The 20,620-nt window shown below is 49.7% G+C and overlaps 1 protein-coding gene across 2 annotated transcripts in view; it reads right to left on the bottom strand.

Annotated features, from left to right (window-relative positions):
• TTC21A (tetratricopeptide repeat domain 21A) overlaps nucleotides 1–20,620 on the bottom strand; it is a 34,161-nt gene that overhangs the window by 10,747 nt on the left and 2,794 nt on the right. The window contains exons 4-13 of one of the 2 annotated variants that reach the window (XM_061127813.1): nucleotides 20,107–20,273; nucleotides 18,301–18,423; nucleotides 14,631–14,788; nucleotides 10,276–10,360; nucleotides 8,108–8,206; nucleotides 6,810–7,002; nucleotides 3,369–3,466; nucleotides 2,989–3,189; nucleotides 1,897–2,026; nucleotides 32–189 (exon numbers count right to left, since the gene is read on the bottom strand). In XM_061127813.1, coding sequence (XP_060983796.1) covers nucleotides 32–189; nucleotides 1,897–2,026; nucleotides 2,989–3,189; nucleotides 3,369–3,466; nucleotides 6,810–7,002; nucleotides 8,108–8,206; nucleotides 10,276–10,360; nucleotides 14,631–14,788; nucleotides 18,301–18,423; nucleotides 20,107–20,273 — 1,412 coding nt within the window. The remainder of the gene's footprint in view (nucleotides 1–31; nucleotides 190–1,896; nucleotides 2,027–2,988; nucleotides 3,190–3,368; nucleotides 3,467–6,809; nucleotides 7,003–8,107; nucleotides 8,207–10,275; nucleotides 10,361–14,630; nucleotides 14,789–18,300; nucleotides 18,424–20,106; nucleotides 20,274–20,620) is intronic. The other variant, XM_061127814.1, reaches the window with a different exon arrangement.

Raw genomic sequence — 20,620 nt, 5'->3', positions numbered from 1 at the left:
TGAGCAGTGACAGGGCATCGGGGACCCCCACCTGGAAGTTGTGGCTGACACCCAGCTCCAAGGAGTGGGAGCACATGGCAAAGTTGCCCTGAGCCAGGTAGATCTGAGACATGAGGAGGTGGGCGTCCACGGAGGTGGGGTCCAACTCCAGGCAACGCTGCAGGGTGCTCTGGGCATGCTCTAACTCCCCTAGAAACAGGAAACAAACCCCTACATCCAGGGATCCTTGGGGACTCTCAGGACCCAGCATGTAAAGGCAGAAGGAATTTTAACGTGTCCTGTTTCCCAGAAATACCCAAGCTGGGCATTTTACCCAGTGTCTGTTCAGCTTGACTCAGAGGTCTCTTACTAAAATTAGAACTACTATTAGTTTTTGCCTTGACCCAGACAACAGCCAGGAGACTCAAACCTTGGTGTGACACCTCCCTTCCTTCTGTACCCTCAGGGACATGGCTAAGTCACTTCACTGCTCCGTCTGGAGGCTCAGGGGAACACTGAAGTCTCAATTCCCATACCTAGGAGCAGAACAAAACCTAATAATAGCAGCAACCATGACAGCCACAACTTGAGAAGCACCCGCTCTGTGCCAACACAGGCAAAGTACTGTGGAAAGGCTGGTTTCATGTCTGCCCACCCCCACCAAGTTGGTATTATCATGCCTGTCTTTCAGATGTAGGACTGAAACTTCAGTGATATAAGTCACTCAGCTCCGAAGGGACAAAGTCAGTATTTATGTCCAGGGTCATGGGCTCCTGAGACTGAGCTCTGAAAGCCTGGGCATGTGGGGGCCCAGAGGCCTTCCTGCTGCGAAGCTGGCCCTAAGTGGGAGGCAGTGGCAACTCAGGGGCAGGGTACAGTGAGCTGGTGGGAGACCCTCCTCCCTCTGCTGCCAGGTTCCTCAATAGCTCCTGCTTGGGGTCCATCACCCAGTGGGTGGAGAGCACTTGCTTCTGGGTCCCAAACTCCCTGCTCCTTCAACTGTGCTGCAGAAATGTGAAGGTGTCACCATGACAACCTGAGCAGCTGGAGACCTTGTTGTCCCTCAAGCGCTGGTATCTGCCAGCATCCCTGTGTGTGTGTGTCTGGCAGGGGAGGGAGGGCCTGCCCTCACCTTGTACCCAGGAGACCTTGAAGGAGCGGGTAAACTTGGCACTCTGATGAATACTGGGAGGACTGAGGCTGAAGACCAGGAGCTCTAGGCAGAGCGCAGCCCATATAATGCAGAGCACACAGATGTGCCATGGCATTCTGAAGCCTCTGGGCGCCAGAGATCAGCTTGGCTTTCAAGCAGATGGGGGTGAAAGGTCACGGCAAGCAAAGACTTCAGAGAGCACAACGGGCCCCCACAAGGGTTCTCCCCATCCTTCCCTCTTTTTCCAGGATCCAGGCCTTGAGATAGGAGAGGCTGGATGGGGACCGTTCTGGCCCATGAGGCTCTGCGAGTCTAATGGCACAGGGTTCCCCCTCTCTCGGGGCCTTCCTGACTGCCTTTTAAGAACTGCCACCCCCGCACCCCCTCCCCAGCTTTCACTTTCTCTATCGCACGGTCATGTCCTAACAACACCACTACGCTTGATGTCTGCGCACCCTTACTAGAACACAAGCTCCGGGGTGCCATTTTTCTTGTTCTGAGCACTGCAGTACCCTAGGATCAGAGCACTGCTGGTGCATCGTCGAGTTCAGTGACTGTCAGCTGGCACAGATCAAGCAAGCAGTCAGCAAAAGGGAGGGTGGGAGAGACCCCTGCTGGTGAGGAGTCAGGGGTGTTGGAGGCTGGGAACAGTGGGTCCATCTGGTGACTGTGCAGGTGAGGGGGTGTGTGTGGGGTGTCCCAGGCAGGGAGCCTGCAGACACTCACCCAGGGGCCCCACCAGCCACAAGGACTCACCGGCTCACCTGAGAGATACTTGACCTGGGCCATCACATACAGCGGCTCGATCAGAGCTGGTGCCACCTTGACTACAGGATTCAAGATCGCAGCGACTTGCTTAAGAAGGGGAGACACGAGCTGCCCTGGAGGCCGGGGCTGTAGGACACAAGGGTCTGGCTGTGCGGTTTGTCCTATTCTAAGAAAAAGACTTGGGGAGCGCTCAGAAAAAACACTCTCAGTGAAGGGATTTTATTCCACATGTAGTCTACTTTATCCTACTTTATTTTATTTTTACTTTAGTTACTTTGTTTATTTTTATTTACTTTATTTTACTTTATTCCACAAGTATGGGCTTCCCTGGTAGCTCAGATGGTAAAGAATCTGCTTGCAATGCAGGAGACCCGGGTTCAATTCCCTGGGTTAGGAAGATCCCCTGGAGAAGGGAATGGCAGCCCACTCCAGTATTCTTGCTAGGAGAATCCCATGGACAGAGGATCCTGGTGGGCTACAGTCCATGGGGTCACAGAGGGTTGGACATGACTGAGTGACTAACACGTTCATGCTCCACACACATATTTACCATCCACTCTGTACTACTTAGTCCAAGAGCATAAGCTCCTCAGAATGGGGACTTAATTTGTTCACTGTTGAGTCCCCCCTATCAAGCATGGCATCTGGCACAACAGATATTTGTGGGATGGCATTACGAGGCACTTGGGGGATATTAAAGCCTGTAAGATACGATCCTTGCCCACAGGGAATCTCGATTGTCTGGGAAGGCCGGACAAACAAGGAAAGACCAAAATACTTCTTAGAAGACATTGGGAGAAAAGGGAGCCCAGTTCCTCCCTGGGATGAACAGAGGCCAGTGCCCCGCTCCTCACGTGCAGTCCCTGGACCAGCAGCATCAGTGTCGCCTGGGAGATGCAGGGCTTGTGCCCACTTCCTGGGTGATTGGCATGTTGCACGTGCAAGTGTGAAAAGCACTGGGCTCCCCGACTGCCCGAAGCTCAAGCAGCCTAGTGACTGGCCAGGCAGGTCCTGCCCCTGCCCAGACCTGTTCTCCAGTCCAACCCCCTCCCCTCATCCCGCCCCACAAAGAAGCGTCCTCCTCTAACCTGCTTGGGGCAGAAGACCAGGTACTCCTTGGCGATGCAGACCAGGAAGACGGGGTCGAGCCGTTCCAAGTATTCGGAGCTCATGGGGAGGGCCTGCATGCCGGAGAAGTGCAGCTCGGCGGCCTCCTTTAGCAGCGCCGTGGCCTCCTGCTCCTCCCTGTGCTTCTTGGACGCCAGGAGGGCTTGGAGGAAAACAAGCACCTGTGGGGAGCAGGCCTGGGTCTTGGAGGCAACGCTCGCTAGGCAGAGCCGGCAGGCCAAGGAGAAGCAGAAGTCCAAGGCCGTCGTGGCTGCCCTACTGGAAACTGGGGGTGGGAAGAGGGTAGGGGTGTGGCGGGGGCAGGATCCCAGAGCAACCCCGGCCCGCACAGAGCTCTGACCTCGGACTTCCCGAGGGACTGCTGCACCTCCTTCAGGAATTCCAGCTGGTGTTCGGCCTCCTCCAGGTGGCCGTCTAAGATCTGGCACCAGATGATCCCTGAGAGGGGACAGAACTGGGATGAAGAGCCGGCTCTGTGGCAGAGCCAGCAGGCCAAGGGACAGTGGACAGCAGGGACCCTTTCCTGTGTCTTCATAAACTCAAAGAGTGGTATGTGCTCATGGTGAAGCATTCAAACCGTAGGGCAAGGAAAACATCCCCAGCTCACGTTCTGGCTTTCAGCGTGTCTTTCTCTAGAGAGAATCAATATGAACAGACTGGAGTGTATTTCTTCAAACATCTAGCAAAGCATTTGTTTGTTATTAGTGTATAGTGTATTTTCCCATCCGTTCATACAAATTACCCCATTCTCTTCAATGGTGACATAATATTGCACTGCGGATGTAACCATTTATTTAGCTACTGCACTATTGAAGGACTCCTCATTTCACATTTCGTTGGTTTTCAGTGTTTAAATATTACAATGCCATGGTCAACATTTTTGTGTGTTCTAACTCCTTAAGTAGAGTTAATGGGTCAAAGGGCATGTACATCTAAAACCTGGATAGATAAGGCCAGCTTGCCTTCCAAGGACATTTGAATTAATATTACTGTCAAGAATTTGGAAGTGTTTTTTCTTTCTCCGCGACCTCACAAACATGCTTTACTCTTTACTATGCTAAAGAGTGAATAACTTGCTTTAATTCACTTTTTTAAAAAAACCTTTTTAGGGGAGAATGGACATCTTTTTATATATTTAGTGGCCTTTTCTACTGTAACTTTCCTGTTTATAGCTTTTTCCTGTTTTCTTTGGATGGATTTTTATCTCTTTCTATTCTCTTTATATATATTCCTTGTTACAAACATTTTCCATTAGTTTGCCTTTTACCTTTTAACTATTTTTCCCCTACCTTTTTGCCATCCAGTACTTCTAAATTTTTACATAAATTGGTCAAATATTTTCCTTTAGAACTTCTAAGTTTGTAGTTATGCTTAGAATTCTCTGGGCAACCCAAGTCCAATTTAACTTTTATGTTTAAGTATCTAAGTCATCTAGAATTTATTTTTGAGGATAATGTGAAATGAGCATTTACCTTTATTTTTTTTTTTTCATAAAGAAAGTCAGGTATCCGACCATGAGTTATTGATACTCTATCGGTTTGAAATGTCATTTTTATCATAAGGCCTGTTTCTATCCTGTTGATCTATTTGTTTATTCCAGGATTGGCCTCAAACAGACTTCTCTTTTTTTAAAAAATAACTTTTTATCTTTATTTTGGCTGTGCTGTGTCTTTGCTGCCGTGTGGCATTTTCTATAGCTGCGGTGCACTGGATTTTCACTGTGGTGGCTTCTCTTGTTGCGGAGCATGGGCTCCAGGGCTCTCGGGCTTCAGGAAGTGGCCCCCAGGCTCTAGAGAACAGGCCCAGTGTTGTGGTGCATGAGTTTAGTTGCTCCGAGGCATGCAGGATCTTCCCGGATCAGGGATCGAACCTGTGTCTCCTGCATTGGCAGGCGGATTATTTACCACTGAGCCACCAAGGAAGTCCTTAACTACTCTTGTTTTGATGTGTTTTGATGTTGGGAGGACAAATCCCTCTGTTCCTACAATTCTTCTTTTACAATTTATTCCTTGACCATTTGGGTACATTTATTTCTGACTGTCTTCCTCACCACCATCTTGGTTTTCAGTCATATCCGTCCCACTATTTGGCTCATCTATGGACATTTTTACTTTGCAAAAATCATATTTTTAATTTTCACCAACTCTTTTTTTTGTTATCTGTATTTTTTTCCTAGTGGCATGTTCTTTACTCATGGACCTAATAGACTCTAGAGTCAGCCAACATAGGAGCTGTTTTGGGGACAAAGTCTTTTCTGTATCTGGCCTTAACTTTGTTACTCAGAGGGCCACTGCTTTGCATGTTCCACTTGGCCCCTTCTTTCAAACTGCTAGCAGATTTATAAATGGACTAGAGTGATGACTATTAGCAACCAGGGCAGATTTCTCAAATTGTTAAGGCCCCTGATTTTCCCAGACGGGTCAGGTAAGATGGATGAGTCAGGGACACATATGCATGAACTGTGTGTGGACTTCCCTTCTGGCTGACCAGCAGGGGCTCTCCCTTGAATTGAGGAAGTGGGCCAGGACTCAGCCTGGTGGAGGAACGTTTCAGGGGATTTTGCCTATGTGTTGGGCATTCAAGTTTTTTGTCCTTCATGTCCCTGTTGGTGGTCAGACATCATGGGGGGCTTTGTTTTGCTCTGTCCTGTCCCACCACCTGGTAAGAGTCTCCTTGATCCCATTCTTGGGCTTCCAATAACCCTCCTGTTAGCTCGATGATGACCCCATGACATATTTTGCTCCCAGCTTCTCAGGACCCCAAGCTTGTGTTTTTTTTAATTTTTCTTTTTCCTGGAGCCCTCTGGGGAAAGCTGATCTACTCATTTCTTTAGCTGCCCCATTTCTGCCCATGTTGGCTTATAGGTTTCTAGACTTGCTCAGAGCTTCCAGATTGAATGCAATCTGCTTTATATCTTCTAGAAATGTGAAGTTCTTCAGAGTTTCTGGTCTACCAAAGGCACCTTACCCTGTTTCTGGGGCTGCTACGGGGACTCACCATCTTTTTAAAATGTCGGCTGTGACTTTGGGGGGATTTGGGGAGGGAGGAAGAAGCGATGAACGAGGAGTCAGCCTGATGCATTGAACCAGAAATCAAGACCAACCACTTGGATTGCTTTTTTGACTGTGCCGCACAGGTGTGTCTGGAGTTTAGTGAAAATTGACTTTGCCCCCAAAAGACACAACTCCTCGGAGCTCGGGCAGGAAGCCGGTTTGCCTGGGGCACTGATCACAAGGATGCCTCCACTAAAATCAAATATCTCTGTCTCAGGATTTGCTAGAGACCACAGATTTGAGAGCTTTGTGTAAAAAATGAAAACTGGGCTCTGGAAAGTTCATTTGACATTTGTATAAAGTGAGAGGGAAGCCCTGGGACACATAGGGAAGCAAAACTCTCAAAACTACTCACTCTGGTTGGCCCTTCAGCACGGGGGCCTGAAGAGGGAGGGTCTACAGAGGTGAGGTGAGCAGCTATAGGGAGCGGGGGGCGCTGGCCTGGTGGGGCCAGAGAGGAGGCCGGGCTGACCCAGCATGTCAGGCAGAGTGTGGCTATCAGAGGTCTGAAGGAGATGAGAATGGCTTTGACTGCTTTCGAGAATTCCTGTGCCTCTTACGTCTATACATGTAGATGCCTCAAAAGGCACCCCTTCCTACAGTGTACCCCCGAACTCACATACCCTCTGGGAAGAATGCTTGCCAACCCCTCTCTTTTGGATTCATGGAGGTCACCCTGCTTGGCTCTCACCCCCTAGCCTGCCACCCCGCTCCCTGCCTGCACAGACCTGTCAAGGCAGCCACGCTGCTCTCGTCCAGCTTCATGGCCTTCGAGTACCACAGAGATGCCTCCTTTACTTGGTCCTGCAGGATGAAGAGGTAGCCCAGCTCGGTGGCCATGTGGGCATCGGAGGATGCTGCCACGAAGGTTCGTTCGATGAAGCTACACACCAGCTGCAGAATCGCGGGGTGCCTCCCACACTGGAAGGAACAGACATGGGGATGGGGAAACCAGTCACTCCAACCTGCCTAAACAGGGCCATGTTACAAATGGGGGACACTTTGGCAGGACTTGGGGGTTCTCAGGAGAGCCCAAGAAGTACCGTGTGTCCAGGAAGCTGTCCAGCTTCCAAAGAACCTCCCCCCTGCAACCCTGGTGGCCATATGTGTGGAACCGCCTCCAGGCATGGAGCCCTTGAAGGGACCTAGCCCCGTGTCTGGCCATAGTCACTGGTCCAACAAGTCACCAGGAGGTTTTTCATAAGCTGAAGCTGCATGAGGGGAACACTGGAGGGAAGTGGCCCTGAGGGCTGAGAGCAGCCACATTCCCTGCTGCGCGTGGAGAATGAGCAGAGAGAATCAGACAGAGGTGGAGGGACAGAGGGCATCCCAGTGGAATTCAACTCCCCAGAGCTACCCCTGCTCTTATGACAATTCCTTCTGGTAAATCTTTCTTTTTTTCAGTTGGGGCCGTGGGATCTCTAGTTGTGGCATGTGAACTCTTAGTTGTAGCATGCGGGATATAGTTCCCTGACCGGGGATGGAACCCAGGCCTCCAGCATTGGGAGAGTGGAGTCTTAGCCATGGGACCACTTGGGAAGTCCCCCTTCTAGTAAATTCTGCTCTGGGGCTGAAGGTTGTGACAGAGACAGACTGTTTGGCAGCCTGCTCCGTTTGCACTGTGCTTGGCGTCAGAGAGGGTTAGGCAGGCCGGCCTCCCTGGGTCTCTTTCACAAAAAGAATATGGGAGTCAGGGGCTCCAGGACCCTGCTCTTCCACAGCTGTGTTGCTGCCCTCTTTCTCCAAATAGGGTGCCTCTCACTCTGAAAGCACTTCCAGATCTCATTTCCGTGGTCTTCACAGCATCTCTGAAGGGCACGTGGGCAAAGGAGACAGAGGCTACCCTATACCGTGACAGGACGGAAGCAGGCAGGGGCCCCAGGGCCTGGACCACTAGACTAAGAGGTCAAGTTTAAGCCAGAGAGGGGTGGGGCGGGGTCCTGAGGGAGCTTCTGGGGGACCACAGATCTCCCCTGGGAACAAGACAAGATGCACTAGGTCAGAAATCAGGGAGGAGCTTTCTTACCAGTCTGCTCACCACAAGAATTTTTTTAAGATGGAGGCTTGGATTTTGGGGCTCTCTTGTTTCCAGTGCCTTAATCAGATTCCTAACGTGCTCGGCAGCCTGCAAGAACAAAATACAGTGTCAAAGGCAGTAGGTAAAAGGGGAGTGGGGCAAAGGTTCTCAAGGGTGGCTGCCCAGAGCACCAGCTGAGAGATCTTAAACACACTCGGACCTCTGCACCAATACCAGAGATTCAGAGTTCACTGGCCTTGGGTGTGCCCAGGCTTCAGTATCACTCTGGGGCCCTGCAGGGGCTTTCCCCCCAGAGCCAGCACTGCCCCTTTATTCACGAATCTGGGAAGAGCAGCTGCCCTCTGAGACACCCCCAAACAGTGCCAGAAGCCAGCTGTATGGTGCACACACAGCAGTCCCCACCGGCCGGTTGCAAACCACCTGGGCTGGCCCAGGAGCAAACCATCAGGGTGGGTCTCTGGCCCCAAACCTCTGTTCCATTTTGACCTGAGTCACCACATTGATGCCTCTCTTGTCATTCCAGTGAATCTTCCCAGGGACTCTGAAAGTCAGTGTACCTGAATTTTCCAGTCTAGAAGATGAAGGGTCAGAAAGGTTATGGTCATTTGACCCAGGTTACCCAGCCATCTAGATGGCTGGCTGAGTCCAAGGCCTGTGTTCTTTCGTGGACTCTTCTGCCCACTCACTGTGTGGGGGTAGGGAGTTCTTAGTCTGCAGCTGCAAAGAAGTACCAGAAGAGAATGTGGGGTGGGGTGGACCCTAAGCTGCAAGCTTAGGACTGTGCAGCCTGGGCTGGGGTGAGGGGCAGATCCCAGGGTTTGAGATGGGGGCAAAGGAGGGGCATTAAATGCTAACTGCCCTTGGGCCTAACCGTGAGGCCAGGCCCTTGGAAGGCTTGCTGAGGGCCCCATGTTCTCAGGGAGCTGAGGACAGGCCTAGTCCCTTGTTTCTACCCAGAGACAGGGCTAGGGCCCTTTTCAAGGGTTCCTACCAAATACAGACCGTGCCCTCCGCCTCACCCCACCCCACAAAATCCATAACCTCAGAGCTGGGCAAAAGGAAACAGAAACTTCCTCTTCTCGCCATGGCCCCTTAGGGCCTCTTGACTGGTCACACTCTCCGCAGAGGCAATATCTTTATTCAGAAGGCAGGCTTTTCACTGAAGACACAAACTCTTTTTGAAAATAAGAATGTGTCTGGGCATGGAGGTTTTCATTATGAATTTGAGGTGCTTCTGACTGCATCTGAGGACTCTTTGGGGTTTCTCTGGAAAACTACACGTCTTACGAGCAAGTTCACGGCCAGGTGCATGCTAAGTTGCTCAGTTGTCTCTGACTCTTTGTGACCCCACAGACTGTAGCCTGCCAGGCTCCTCTGTTCATGTGATTCTCATACTGGAGTGTGTTGCCATTTACTCCTCCAGGGGGCCTTCCTGACCCAGGGGATTCAGAGCCCAAACCCACGTCTCCTGCATTGGCAGGTGGATTCTTTACCACTGAGCAACCTGGGAAGCCCATGGGGCCAGGTACCGCCTGGTCAATATCTGAACAATCCTAACCATTCCCTTAAAAAAAGGCATTTCCCGAAACAAGAAACACAACCATGGGAATTCCTCGGTAGTCCAGTGGTTAGGACTCAGCACTTTCACTGCTGTGGGCTTGGGTTCAATCCACGGTCACAGAACTAAGATCCCGCAAGCCATGCGGCGTGGCAAAAACAAAAACAAAACCAAAACCGGCAACAAACCACAATCATGACTTCTATCAGTTAAAATGGAGGAAGTTACTGTAGCGCACTGGGCACTGTTCCCAGTCGTCCTACGTGGCCTGTAATTGGACCTTATAACAACCGCACAGAGTGGGTGGAATTATCTCCATTTTTACAGATGAGCATCTTGGGGCTCATCCAGGTGGAGACACCTGCCCAGGTCACACAAGGAACATGAGGCAGAACCAGAGTAGTGTGTTAGCCTCACTGCTGGCCTTTTGAACTGTGTGGCTCAAAGACCAAACCAGAGCCCCGAGTGTGTGGATGGGGGGAGGGAGCTGAGTCCCAGGGAGCCCCCTCCAAAGCCTTGGGGGTGGAGGTGCTGTGAAGGGTCCCTCCTTGGCTGGGTTGGTTTCAAGGTTCAACTTCTGAGTCTTGAAAGAACTCACTGCGGTCATGTTTCCTTCTCTTGCGAGCTCATACACAGCTAGAATTTGGCAGGCATCGATATTGCTTTCGTCTTTTTCGAGGATTCTGAAACAGGAAGAGGAGCCACGTGAATTGAGAGCATTCAAAGGCAAGGTTAAGATGATGTGGTGGCATCTTCTGATTGTCTCCTAACATCTATCCTCCCCTTCTCCTTTTAATAGAGCCTGCTGAACTGTTGGGGCATGGGGCTACCACAATAAAGACTACATTTCCCAGCTTCCCTCTGCAGCTCGTGTGTGACCATGTGATTACATTCTGACCAATAGGATGCAAGTGAAAGTGCCCAGGGTATAACCAGTGGTGTCCCTACAGCATGCCTTCCATTTCTTCTCTTTCCTCCTTCTTGCTGGCCAGAATGTGGGCCATGTGAGCAACATCCTAGGAATAGGACAGCAGGCAGAGGGGGCCTGGGACCCTAGAGAGTTAAGCTGTCATCCTAGTCTTGGCCCACCACCCTAACTTTTCCCTGAGAGAGGAATAACCTTTTACGTTAAGTCCCTTGTTTGGGGGTGTCTTCATGACAGAAACCTATTTATATCCCAAACAACACAGGCATGACTGTGGTACCAAGGTCAGGGGACAGGGGGTCAGTCTGCAGCTGTAAGATGGGAAGGAAACTTTGGTTTCCATCATGTGTCACTGGGAAGACGCGGCTCCTGATCACACTACAGACTTTTCTTTCTTTTTTTAATTATTTATTTATTTTTGACTGTGCTGGGTCTTTCTTGCCACAGGGGCTTTCCCCTAGTTGTGGCGAGTATAGGCTCCTTTCTAGTTGTGGAGTGTGGGCTTCTCATTGTGGTGGCATGTGGTGCCATGCAGAGCACGGGCTCTAGAGCACTCAGGCTTCAGCAGTGGGGGGTTGTCAGCTCTAGAGGACAGGTCCAGAGGTTGTGGTGCAAGGGGTTAGCTGCTGTGGGGCATGTGGGATCTTCCTGGACCAGGGGTCGAACCCATGTCTCCTGCATTGGCTGGCAGATTCTTTACCACGGAGCCACCAGGGAATTCCCTGGAATTTTCAATATTTTGTTTCTTTATAGGAAATTTCATATTTTTCAGCCGGATCAGGGAATGGTCCTTCTGCTTAACAGTTACTCTAATTGACATATCAACTTTCAACACAACCAGGCACAGTCAACATTCAAAGAGTTCTAGGCATTTATGATGATTTTGAAGGCACTGTGAATTTCATAATTTAAAAAAAACAAAACTTTAAAAAAGACGTATGGACTAAAAAAGGTTCAGAACCAATGTTAGAAAAGTCGCGGAACCAAATGATACTGAAGATACTACTGAAATATCCAGATGTGTAGACACTGTTAAATGGTACCTCAAGGGACATCCATAAACTTAAATGCTTATCTTCTAAAAGAATATTAAGAATGGCCAGGCATCCAACTCAAGAGTTAGACAATAACAACAGAGTACCTCCACAGAAGGTAGTTAGCAGGAAATAATAAACAGCAGAAATTAATCAATTAGAAAACAAGGATATCATAGCATCAACAAAACTAAAAGCTGGTTCTTTAACAAGATTAATGAAAGAAACAAATTATTTTAACATTGGTGGAGAGAACTAAAAGAGAAGGAAAAAATGAACAATATTAGGGCTGAAAAGAGAAACACATCTACAGAGAGCAGAAATTTAAAGAGCAATGGGGAAGGGACTGCCCTGGCGCCCCAGTGGTTAGAACTCTGTAATCCATCCTAATGTTGACACTGTAAACTACATGAAACTAACGAAACACAGGGGCTCCCAGGCGGCTCAGCGGTAAAGAACCCTCCTGCCAGTGCAGGAGATGCAAGAGACGCGCATTCAACCCCTAAGTCGGGAAGATCCCCCGGAGAAGGAAACGGCAACCTACTCCAGTATTCTTGCTGGGAAATCCCAGGGACACAGCAGTCTGGCAGGCTACAGTCCACAGGGTCACAAAAGAGTCAGACGTGGTTTAGCGACTGAACAACAACTGCTTCCACTGCAGGGGGCATAGTTGTGATCCCTGATTGGGGAACTAAAATCCCGCATGCTGAGTGGTGCAACCAAAAATAAATAAAGAGCAATGAGAGAAGTCTATGAGCTGGGGAACCCTCTGTGAGGGAAGGTGTCAGGCGTTGGGCTCAACCCGTGGACACCACACACCGTCTGCCTACAGGTCTGGGCAGCAGGACCTGGGTAGGGAGGCAGCACACATCCATGGTCAAAGCCTTCAGCCAGGTGTTTCCAGGTATCCTGTGGGCCCAAAGCGGAGCCTCCAAAGCAAGCTCTCGATCCAGGAGTTCCTGCCAAGGACACCAGCCAACTGTGAGAGAGGCCGCTGAGGGCCCGCCCAGGCCTGGCACAGGCTGGAGTCACTTTCAGTTTCCTAGCAGTGCCTCTGTGTGAGACTCCCATTCTAGTTATCATCCTTCCATAGGGAAGGAAGAGGTATGTTTCTATTCCACCTCCACACGCAAACACACAATCTGGACTGCAAGGAGATCAAACCAGTCAATCCTGAAGGAAATCAGTCCTTGAATATTCACTGGAAGGACTGATGCTGAAGCTCAAACTCCCAATACTTTGGCCACCTGATGCAAAGAATGGACTCATCGGAAAAGATCTTGATGCTGGGCAAGACTGAAGGGAGGAGGAGAAGGGGACAACAGAGGATGAGTTGGTTGGATGGCATCAACAACTTGATGGACATGAGTTTGAGCACGCTCTGGGAGTTGGTGATGGACAGGGAAGCCTGGCGTGCTGCAGTCCATGGGGTTGCAAAGAGTCAGACACGACTGAGTGACTGAATTGAACTGAACTGTACTGGTGACTCATGATCACTCAGAAAAAACAGCCCATGAACTCTTTTTAGGAAGAAAATTAGTACTATATGTTTTATGATTACTGTGATAAAAATGGTTAAAGTGGTAGAGTTTAAGGAGATAAGCTTCAGTTATCTAGAAAATTCCATTTTCAAAAACCCTCCATCAAACATCCCTCCCCTGAAGCCATCTTTATCTCTGTTCACAGTGAAAGTGCTTCAGGATCACCCTATACCTGGAATTGGGCTTCCACAAGTCCCCATTACTCCTGAATCCTCCCTCCGCTGTCTTCCTGATGCACTCAGCTCGCTACTAAAGTATTCTCTCAGGCAATGACCTTTGTCACCCACAGTTTTTATTAACATATATTACACCCACAGTTTTAAAAATTACATACTACAATAGTTCCTTTCTGCCTTTATTCTTTCCTCCCCGCCAACTCCTCAGACACAACTGCTGTTTACCTCTAATTCTTTCTTTTTTTTTTTTTACCTCTAACTCTTATTGCCTTGAGTTCCTTTGGTAGTTCTCTCTCTTAAACACTATGCTTAGATCGCTTGATAGGGCTATTTCTTTTCCAATTTTTTTTTAAAAGATGTTTTTTTGATGTAGACCGTTTTCAATATCTTTATTGAATCTGCTACAGTACTGATCTGTTCCACGTTTCTTGGTTTCTTGGCCACAAGGCATGTGGGATCTAGTTCCCTGATCAGGGATCGAACCTGTACACCCTGCATTGAAAGGCAAAGTCTTAACCAGGGACCACCAGGGAAGTCCCGAGAGGCCTATTTCTTGATTTGTCCATCACAGGCCTCCACTGTTGGCTTCCTGCTGTGACAAGTGAGTGCCTAGTTCACATCCATCCTCCTTCTGCTCCCCAACCCCCAATGTGACCATATCACTATTCATAACTCCCACTGACAATGTTGACTTTTATGGCTTGTTCCATCAAATACACAGTATCTCCCCCATCCTGCCACTGTGTAAGAGGGGACCAATTAGTCCCCTCCACTGGCAAAGGAAGTCTAATCAAGGCTATGGTTTTTCCAGTGGTCATGTATGGATGTGAGAGTTGGACTATAAAGAAAGCTGAGCACAGAAGAATTGATGCTTTTGAACCATGGTGTCGGAGAAGACTCTTGAGAGTCCCTTGGACTGCAAGGAGATCCAACCAGTCCATACTAAAGGAGATTAGTCCTGAATATTCATTGGAAGGACTGATGCTAAAGCTGAAACTCCAATACTCTGGCCACCTGATGCGAAGAGCTGACTCATTTGAAAAGACCCTGATGCTGGAAAAGATTGAGGGCAGGAGGAGAAGGGGATGACAGAGGATGAGATGGTTGGATGGCATCACCGACTCAATGGACATGGGTTTGGGTGGACTCCAGGAGTTGGTGATGGACAGGGAGGCCTAGAGTGCTGCAGTTCATGGGGTTGCAAAGAGTCGGAGACGACTGAGCGACTGAACTGAACTGGCAAAGGAAGGAAGCATCAGGTTAGCCCTGCCCCTCACCTGTGTCCCATTTCTACCGTCTGCTCCCAGTCCTGCCGAGCCAGGAACAGCCGCATCTTTAGGACCAAGGCAGGCAGGAAGCTCCCATAGGTGACGGTGATGTGGTTCACCACCTCAAGGGCACCCGAGTAGTTCTGCAGCATCATGAAGTACATCACCTGTTGAAAGCCGAACAGAAGAGCCCTCATCAGTGCCCACCCAAAATGAGCGGTGGGTGTCAGTGTCCCCACCGAGACAAGAGCAGAGCCTGACACATGGGCAGAAGCCATCATTCAGAGTGACAAATCAGGTCCACAGCAGTCTTGGGGTTTTCTGACAGGCAAGGCAGGGGAATGGAATTCCAGCTGAGTTATGTCAAATCCTAAAAGATGATGCTGTTAAAGTGCTGCACTCAATATGTCAGCAAATTTGGAAAACTCAGCAGTGGCCACACGACTTGAAAAGGTCAGTTTTCATTTCAATTCCAAAGAAGAGCAATGCCTAAGATTGTTCACACTACTGCACAACTGCACTCATTTCACATGCTAGCAAAGTAATGCTCAAAATCCTCCAAACTAGGTTTCAATAGTATGGGAACTGAGAACTTCCAGTTGCACAAGCTGGATTTAGAAAAGGCAGAGGAACCAGAGATCAAATTGCCAACATCCACTGGATCATAGAAAAAGCTATAGAATTCCAGAAAAACATCTACTTCTGCTTCATTGACTATGCTAAAGCCTTTGACTATGTGGATCACAACAAACTATGGACAATTCTTCAAGACAGACCACCTTACCTTCCCCCTGTGAAACCTGTATGCAGGTCAAGAAGCAACAGTTAGAACCAGACATGGAACAACAGACTGGTTCCAAATTGGGAAAGGAATACGTCAAGGCTGTATATTGTCACCCTGCTTGTTTAACTTATAGGCAGAGTACATCATGAGAAATGCCAGGCTGGATGAAGCACAAGCTGGAATCAAGATTGCCAGAAATATCAGTTGGGAGAAATATCAATAACCTCCGACATGCAGATGACACCACCCTTATGGCAGAAAGCTATGAGGAATTAAAGAGCCTATTGATAAAGGTGAAAGAAGAGAGTGAAAAAGCTGGCTTAAAACTCAACATTAAAAAAACCAAGATCATGGCATCTGGTCCCATCACTTCATGCCAAATAGATGGAGAAACAATGGAAACAGTGACAGACTTAATTTTCTTGGGCTCCAAAATCACTGAAGATGGTGACTGCAACCACAAAATGAAAAGACGCTTGTTCCTTGGAAGAAAAGCTATGACAAATCTAGACAGCATATTAAAAAGCAGAGACATTACTTTGCCAACAAAGGTCTGTCTAGCCAAAGGTATAGTTTTTTCAGTAGTCATGTGTGGATGTGAGAGTTGGGCCATAAAGAAGGCTGAGCACCAAAGAACTGATGTTTTCAAACTGTGGTGTTGGAGAAGACTCTTGAGAGTCCCTTGGACTGCAAGGAGATCAAACCAGTCAATCCTAAAGGAAATCAATCCTGAATATTCATTGTAAGGATTGATGCTGAAGCTGAAGCTCCAATACTTTGGCCACCTGATGCAAATGAGCTGACTCATTTCCCTGATGCTGGGAAAGACTGAAGCCAGGAGGAGAAGGGGACAACAGCGGATGAGATGGCTGGATGGAATCACCAGTTCAATGGACATGAGTTTGAGCAAGCTCTGGGAGATGGTGAAGGACAGGGAGGCCTGGTGTGCTGCAGTCCAGGGGGTCGCAAAGAGTCAGACACGCCTGAGGGACTGAACCACAACAAGGCAGGGGCTACAGGAGGTAGCTGAGATAGCTGAGCCCCTGCGGGCCTGGAGCAGAGCAAAGTCATGGGAAGGCGCCCCCTAGTGGGGAGGTTCAGCACTTTCAATTTCCACATAAGGCCCATCATTTCCTATTCACGTTCCTAAAATTCACCGCTGAAAACTGCTCACTGGGGCCAGAGCAGCCACCGGGAGTCAGCAAGAGTTTGCAGGTAACCCTCTTCCCACATATCAAGTCTGCGGGACTTTTTCTCTGTCAAGGCTCACCAGGCTGGGGTCACGGTCTCTGCAGGCAGCCAGCTACTAGGCTCTCCTGGGCAAGTCATGACACAGATGCCTGAGGGGCAGAGAGCAGTGCTTCCCAAAGGCTTGAAACTGGACTCCAAAAGGCTGGCTTTGGCCTACAGCAACCTTCCACTAAGAGACTTACTAAAAACAAGAGGGAGAGCATTCTAAATAAAAATTTATGTATAAACGTGTTCACCGTAGCTTGCTTTCTACGTGTACAACTAAAAACAACCTTAATATACAAACACTAGGAGGCAAAGTTGGTAAATTATTTTAGGTCCACGCAGTAGTGGCCTGACTTTATGTCAAAATGACATGTGCTTATGACATAACCCTACATGAAGAGAGAGACCAAATGGTAAGATGCCCTGTGATAACAACCATATGAAATCCCACTGTCTCCTGTCCTGTCACAGGTGCTGTGTGTGACCCCCTTCAGGACCAGGGGAGGTGGCTGTTGATATCTCTTGGACGAGTCTCCCTCCTGGGCTCCCCTGTGGCTTCAGGGAGCCCCCAGGTACCAGGTTGCCCCCATCCCCGAGGGGCAGCCTACATCTTGTCAGTGAGGGGGTCAGGGCAGGGTCACCCCAGCTCCACAGTTCCCAGCAGAGCTGGCTGAGGCCGCCACTGGGGCTGCCTCACAGTCCGAGTTCTCCCTCCTGCTTCTTTGACTTTCCCTACACATGTTGGTCCCAAGGGCACAACCTGATAAACCTCCCGTGTGATAACTTCATGGCCTCTGCTCCCCAGCAAGCCACTGAAGGTGCACCCTGAAACAACGCAGAAGCAGCGTAGAAGACAGACTAGGAGACACGGCCCTAAAATATCGCCATGGGTTGTTCGGGGGTGGCAGGTCTAAAAGGATGCCATTTTGACTTTTTTTGACTTCTGGTTTTTCAATGAGCATGCATTCATTCCAGGTGGGGCTAGTGGTAAAAAAAAAAAAAAAAAAAAAATCTGTCTGCCACTGCAGAAGACACCAGAGATGTGGGTTCGATTCCTGGGCTGGGAAGGTACCCTGCGGGAGGAAATGGCAACCCACTTCAGTATTCTTGCCAGGGAAATTCCATGGAGAGAGAAGCCTGGCGGGCTACAGTCCATAGGGTTACAAGAGTCAGACATGACTAAGCATGCATGCATGCATACATATTCATTTTATAAGAAAGGTATATACAAACAGAAGCAGGTAAGAGGATGATTTTTCTCTCATAGATTGATTCAGCGAGGGTCACATCAGAAAAAGGCAACAATTTAAGATCAAAAATATAAAACACATACCTTCTTTCTCTTGACCAATTGAGTGAGTTTAACAGATGAGATGAGAAAGGAAAATGCAGAGAAAAGGGATAGTGCGTGAAAACAAAAGGGACAGAGAGAAAAAAGCCCACCAGAACCCAGGGAGCATAGCTCCTGAGGAGATTTGAGGCAGGAGACAGACAGAAACTCAGACTGGGCAGAATGCAGGAAGGACTTGGGGCAGGCCCAGGGCAGCTCTGTGACCCTGACCCTCTCTAGGCCTCTGCTCTTCATCCACCGGGTGGGGGGCCGAGAAACTGAAGTCCCTGGCTGGAGACACTCCCACCCCCTGCCTCCCCACTGCCTACCTTTCCCATCAGCCCCAGGACGTCTTTGGTGTCCTGAAGGCCATGCTCCAGGTACTTGATGGACTTCTTCACTGCGTGGGGTTTGTCTGAGCTGAGGTCCACCCAGCCTCTGAGCACATAGCCCTGGCATAAGAACAAGGGGAAAGATGAAGTCCTTGCTCCTGCATCGCTTCCACTCAACTGCCTCTCCTGCCCCATCTCCCCCTCTTTGTCACTCCACTCTCTGAGGCCCTGCTGAGCACCGCGGCTCCCAGATCCCAGCATAGCCCTGCTCTTTCTCTCGGGCCTTCATGCCTCTTGTTCCTTCACCTGGAAAGCCCTTCCCAGCATGCACCCCCTAAACCAGGTCCCTTCACCTGGTTAACCACCACCAGTCTTTAAAACTCAGTGGAGGAGGCCCCTCCTGGAGGAGGCCTTCCTTGACCCTCCAGGCTGGGGTGAGGCTCTTGCTGTAACCCCCATGGTTCTCTTGCTCCTTATGGAGCGGATTACCACCTGTCTCATCACTGTCTGTTTACTTTACACTGGGCTCAGGGTACCAGGGCAGGACCACTCCTGCTCCCTCCATTCCTTAGACCAGCTAAGGGCTTGGCCTGGATGGGAAGCTGGGAATGCCTCCTGAGTGGGCGGGTGGCCACTCTGAGCTCATGGGCCTTGCCGGCTCCTCTCCAGCTTTTACCCCATCTTGCCTGGCAGGTGCAGCAGGCCAGGCCTGGGAGGCAAGATCAGAGGGGCGCCTGGAAGACCCTGTCCCAAAGCACCGCTCATGGCCTAGAGCAGGTTTCTTAATTCTTTTCCATTGCTGCCCTTCTAACGAGCCTTTTTCCCCTGGAGAAGGAAATGGCTACCCACTCCAGTATTTCTGCCTGGAGAATCCCACGGATAGAGGAGCCTGGCGGGCTACAGTCCATGGGGTCGCAAAGAGTTGGACATGACTGAGCAACTGACCAACAACAAAGGAGCCTTTTTAGATGTTTCCCCCTCATCATTCTCTCCCTCTCCAAGAAAATTAAGTATCACATATACACTGACTGATTTTATGTTCTGTGTGTACATTTGTGTATTACATACAATCAATGAGATTTTTCACCCTCTCCTTCAAGAACCAATTTTCACCCCCTTGAAAAGACCCTGATGCTGGGAAAGATTGAGGGCAGGAGGAGAAGGGGACGACAGAGGATGAGATGGTTGGACGGCATCACCGACTCAAAGGACATGAGTTTGGGTGGACTCCAGGAGTTGGTGATGGACAGGGAGGCCTGGCGTGCTGCAGTTCATGGGGTCGCAAAGAGTCTGCGACTGAACTGACTGACTGGGGGGCTGGGGGTGATACATGCCGTGCTGAGATGCAAGGCCTAGACTGAGGCTTCCAATTCTACAGTCCTTTGGCCCATGAGACTACCACAGGTGAGATCTACTGTGTGAGCAAACAGAGGCACTGAGCAGATCTCTGCACGGAGGGAATGCAGGCCCAGTGAATGCAGGACAGCTCATCTAGTTTCTCAAAAGAACCAAGAAATCTGGGACTTTTAGGTAAAAATCTTCTGATTTCAAAATGCCAGCAACTAATTCAAGATTTTGAAACTGTATAGTACAGGCCATAAACCACCTATCTACAGATTGGACTCTATGGACAAAGTCCAGTTTGTAGGTAGCTAGCCCCTGAGCCAGCATGGGCCTTGTTGGTGCCTGGGTGTGACCCTCCCCCAGCCCTAGCGCCCTCCACGGGAGTCAGAGCCACTCTGTATGATGTGTCTGGATGCTGCTTTCTTTGGCTATTGCCCCCATGATGCCAGGGGCCTGTACCTCTCTGGAGCTGCTGGAGACCTTCAACGTGCGGTCAATGTATTCCCTGGCCTTGTCATGGCGGCCCATGAGCCAGAGGAAGAGGCCAGCATAGTACAGGGCGGTCCCACTGGCTGTCTTGCGGACTTCCTTCAGGCTGCTCTCAAGCTCCTGAATTGCTTCTCGGTCTGGGAATTCGTGAGAGGAGAAAGAGGACAAGTTAGGACAGGGAGGTCTGTCTGGTCCTTCCCCTGGACACTATGAGCCTCCCACAACACACGGGAGCTGACCACACGACAGCCCAGGGCCTGGGAACCAGCAACACCGGCCCCTGTGAGGCCACGGGAGCCGCCCAGCCCTGGACTTGGGTTTGTTGGTTGAGATGTATTGTTTCTCCTCTGTGCCCAGGAGTTTTCTGGGCAGACGGATCAAACTGGAATCTCCCACCTCAGGCCCATAGTCCATTTCAGATGGGGAAATAGTTTGTACATAGATTTGTGGAATCTCTCGCTGACCCTAGAGAGGTGGAGATTTA

The sequence above is a fragment of the Dama dama genome, chromosome 24, assembly GCF_033118175.1.
Source record: "Dama dama isolate Ldn47 chromosome 24, ASM3311817v1, whole genome shotgun sequence".
NCBI classification, from domain to species: Eukaryota; Metazoa; Chordata; class Mammalia; order Artiodactyla; family Cervidae; genus Dama; species Dama dama.
This window is presented reverse-complemented; position numbering and strand designations above follow the sequence as displayed.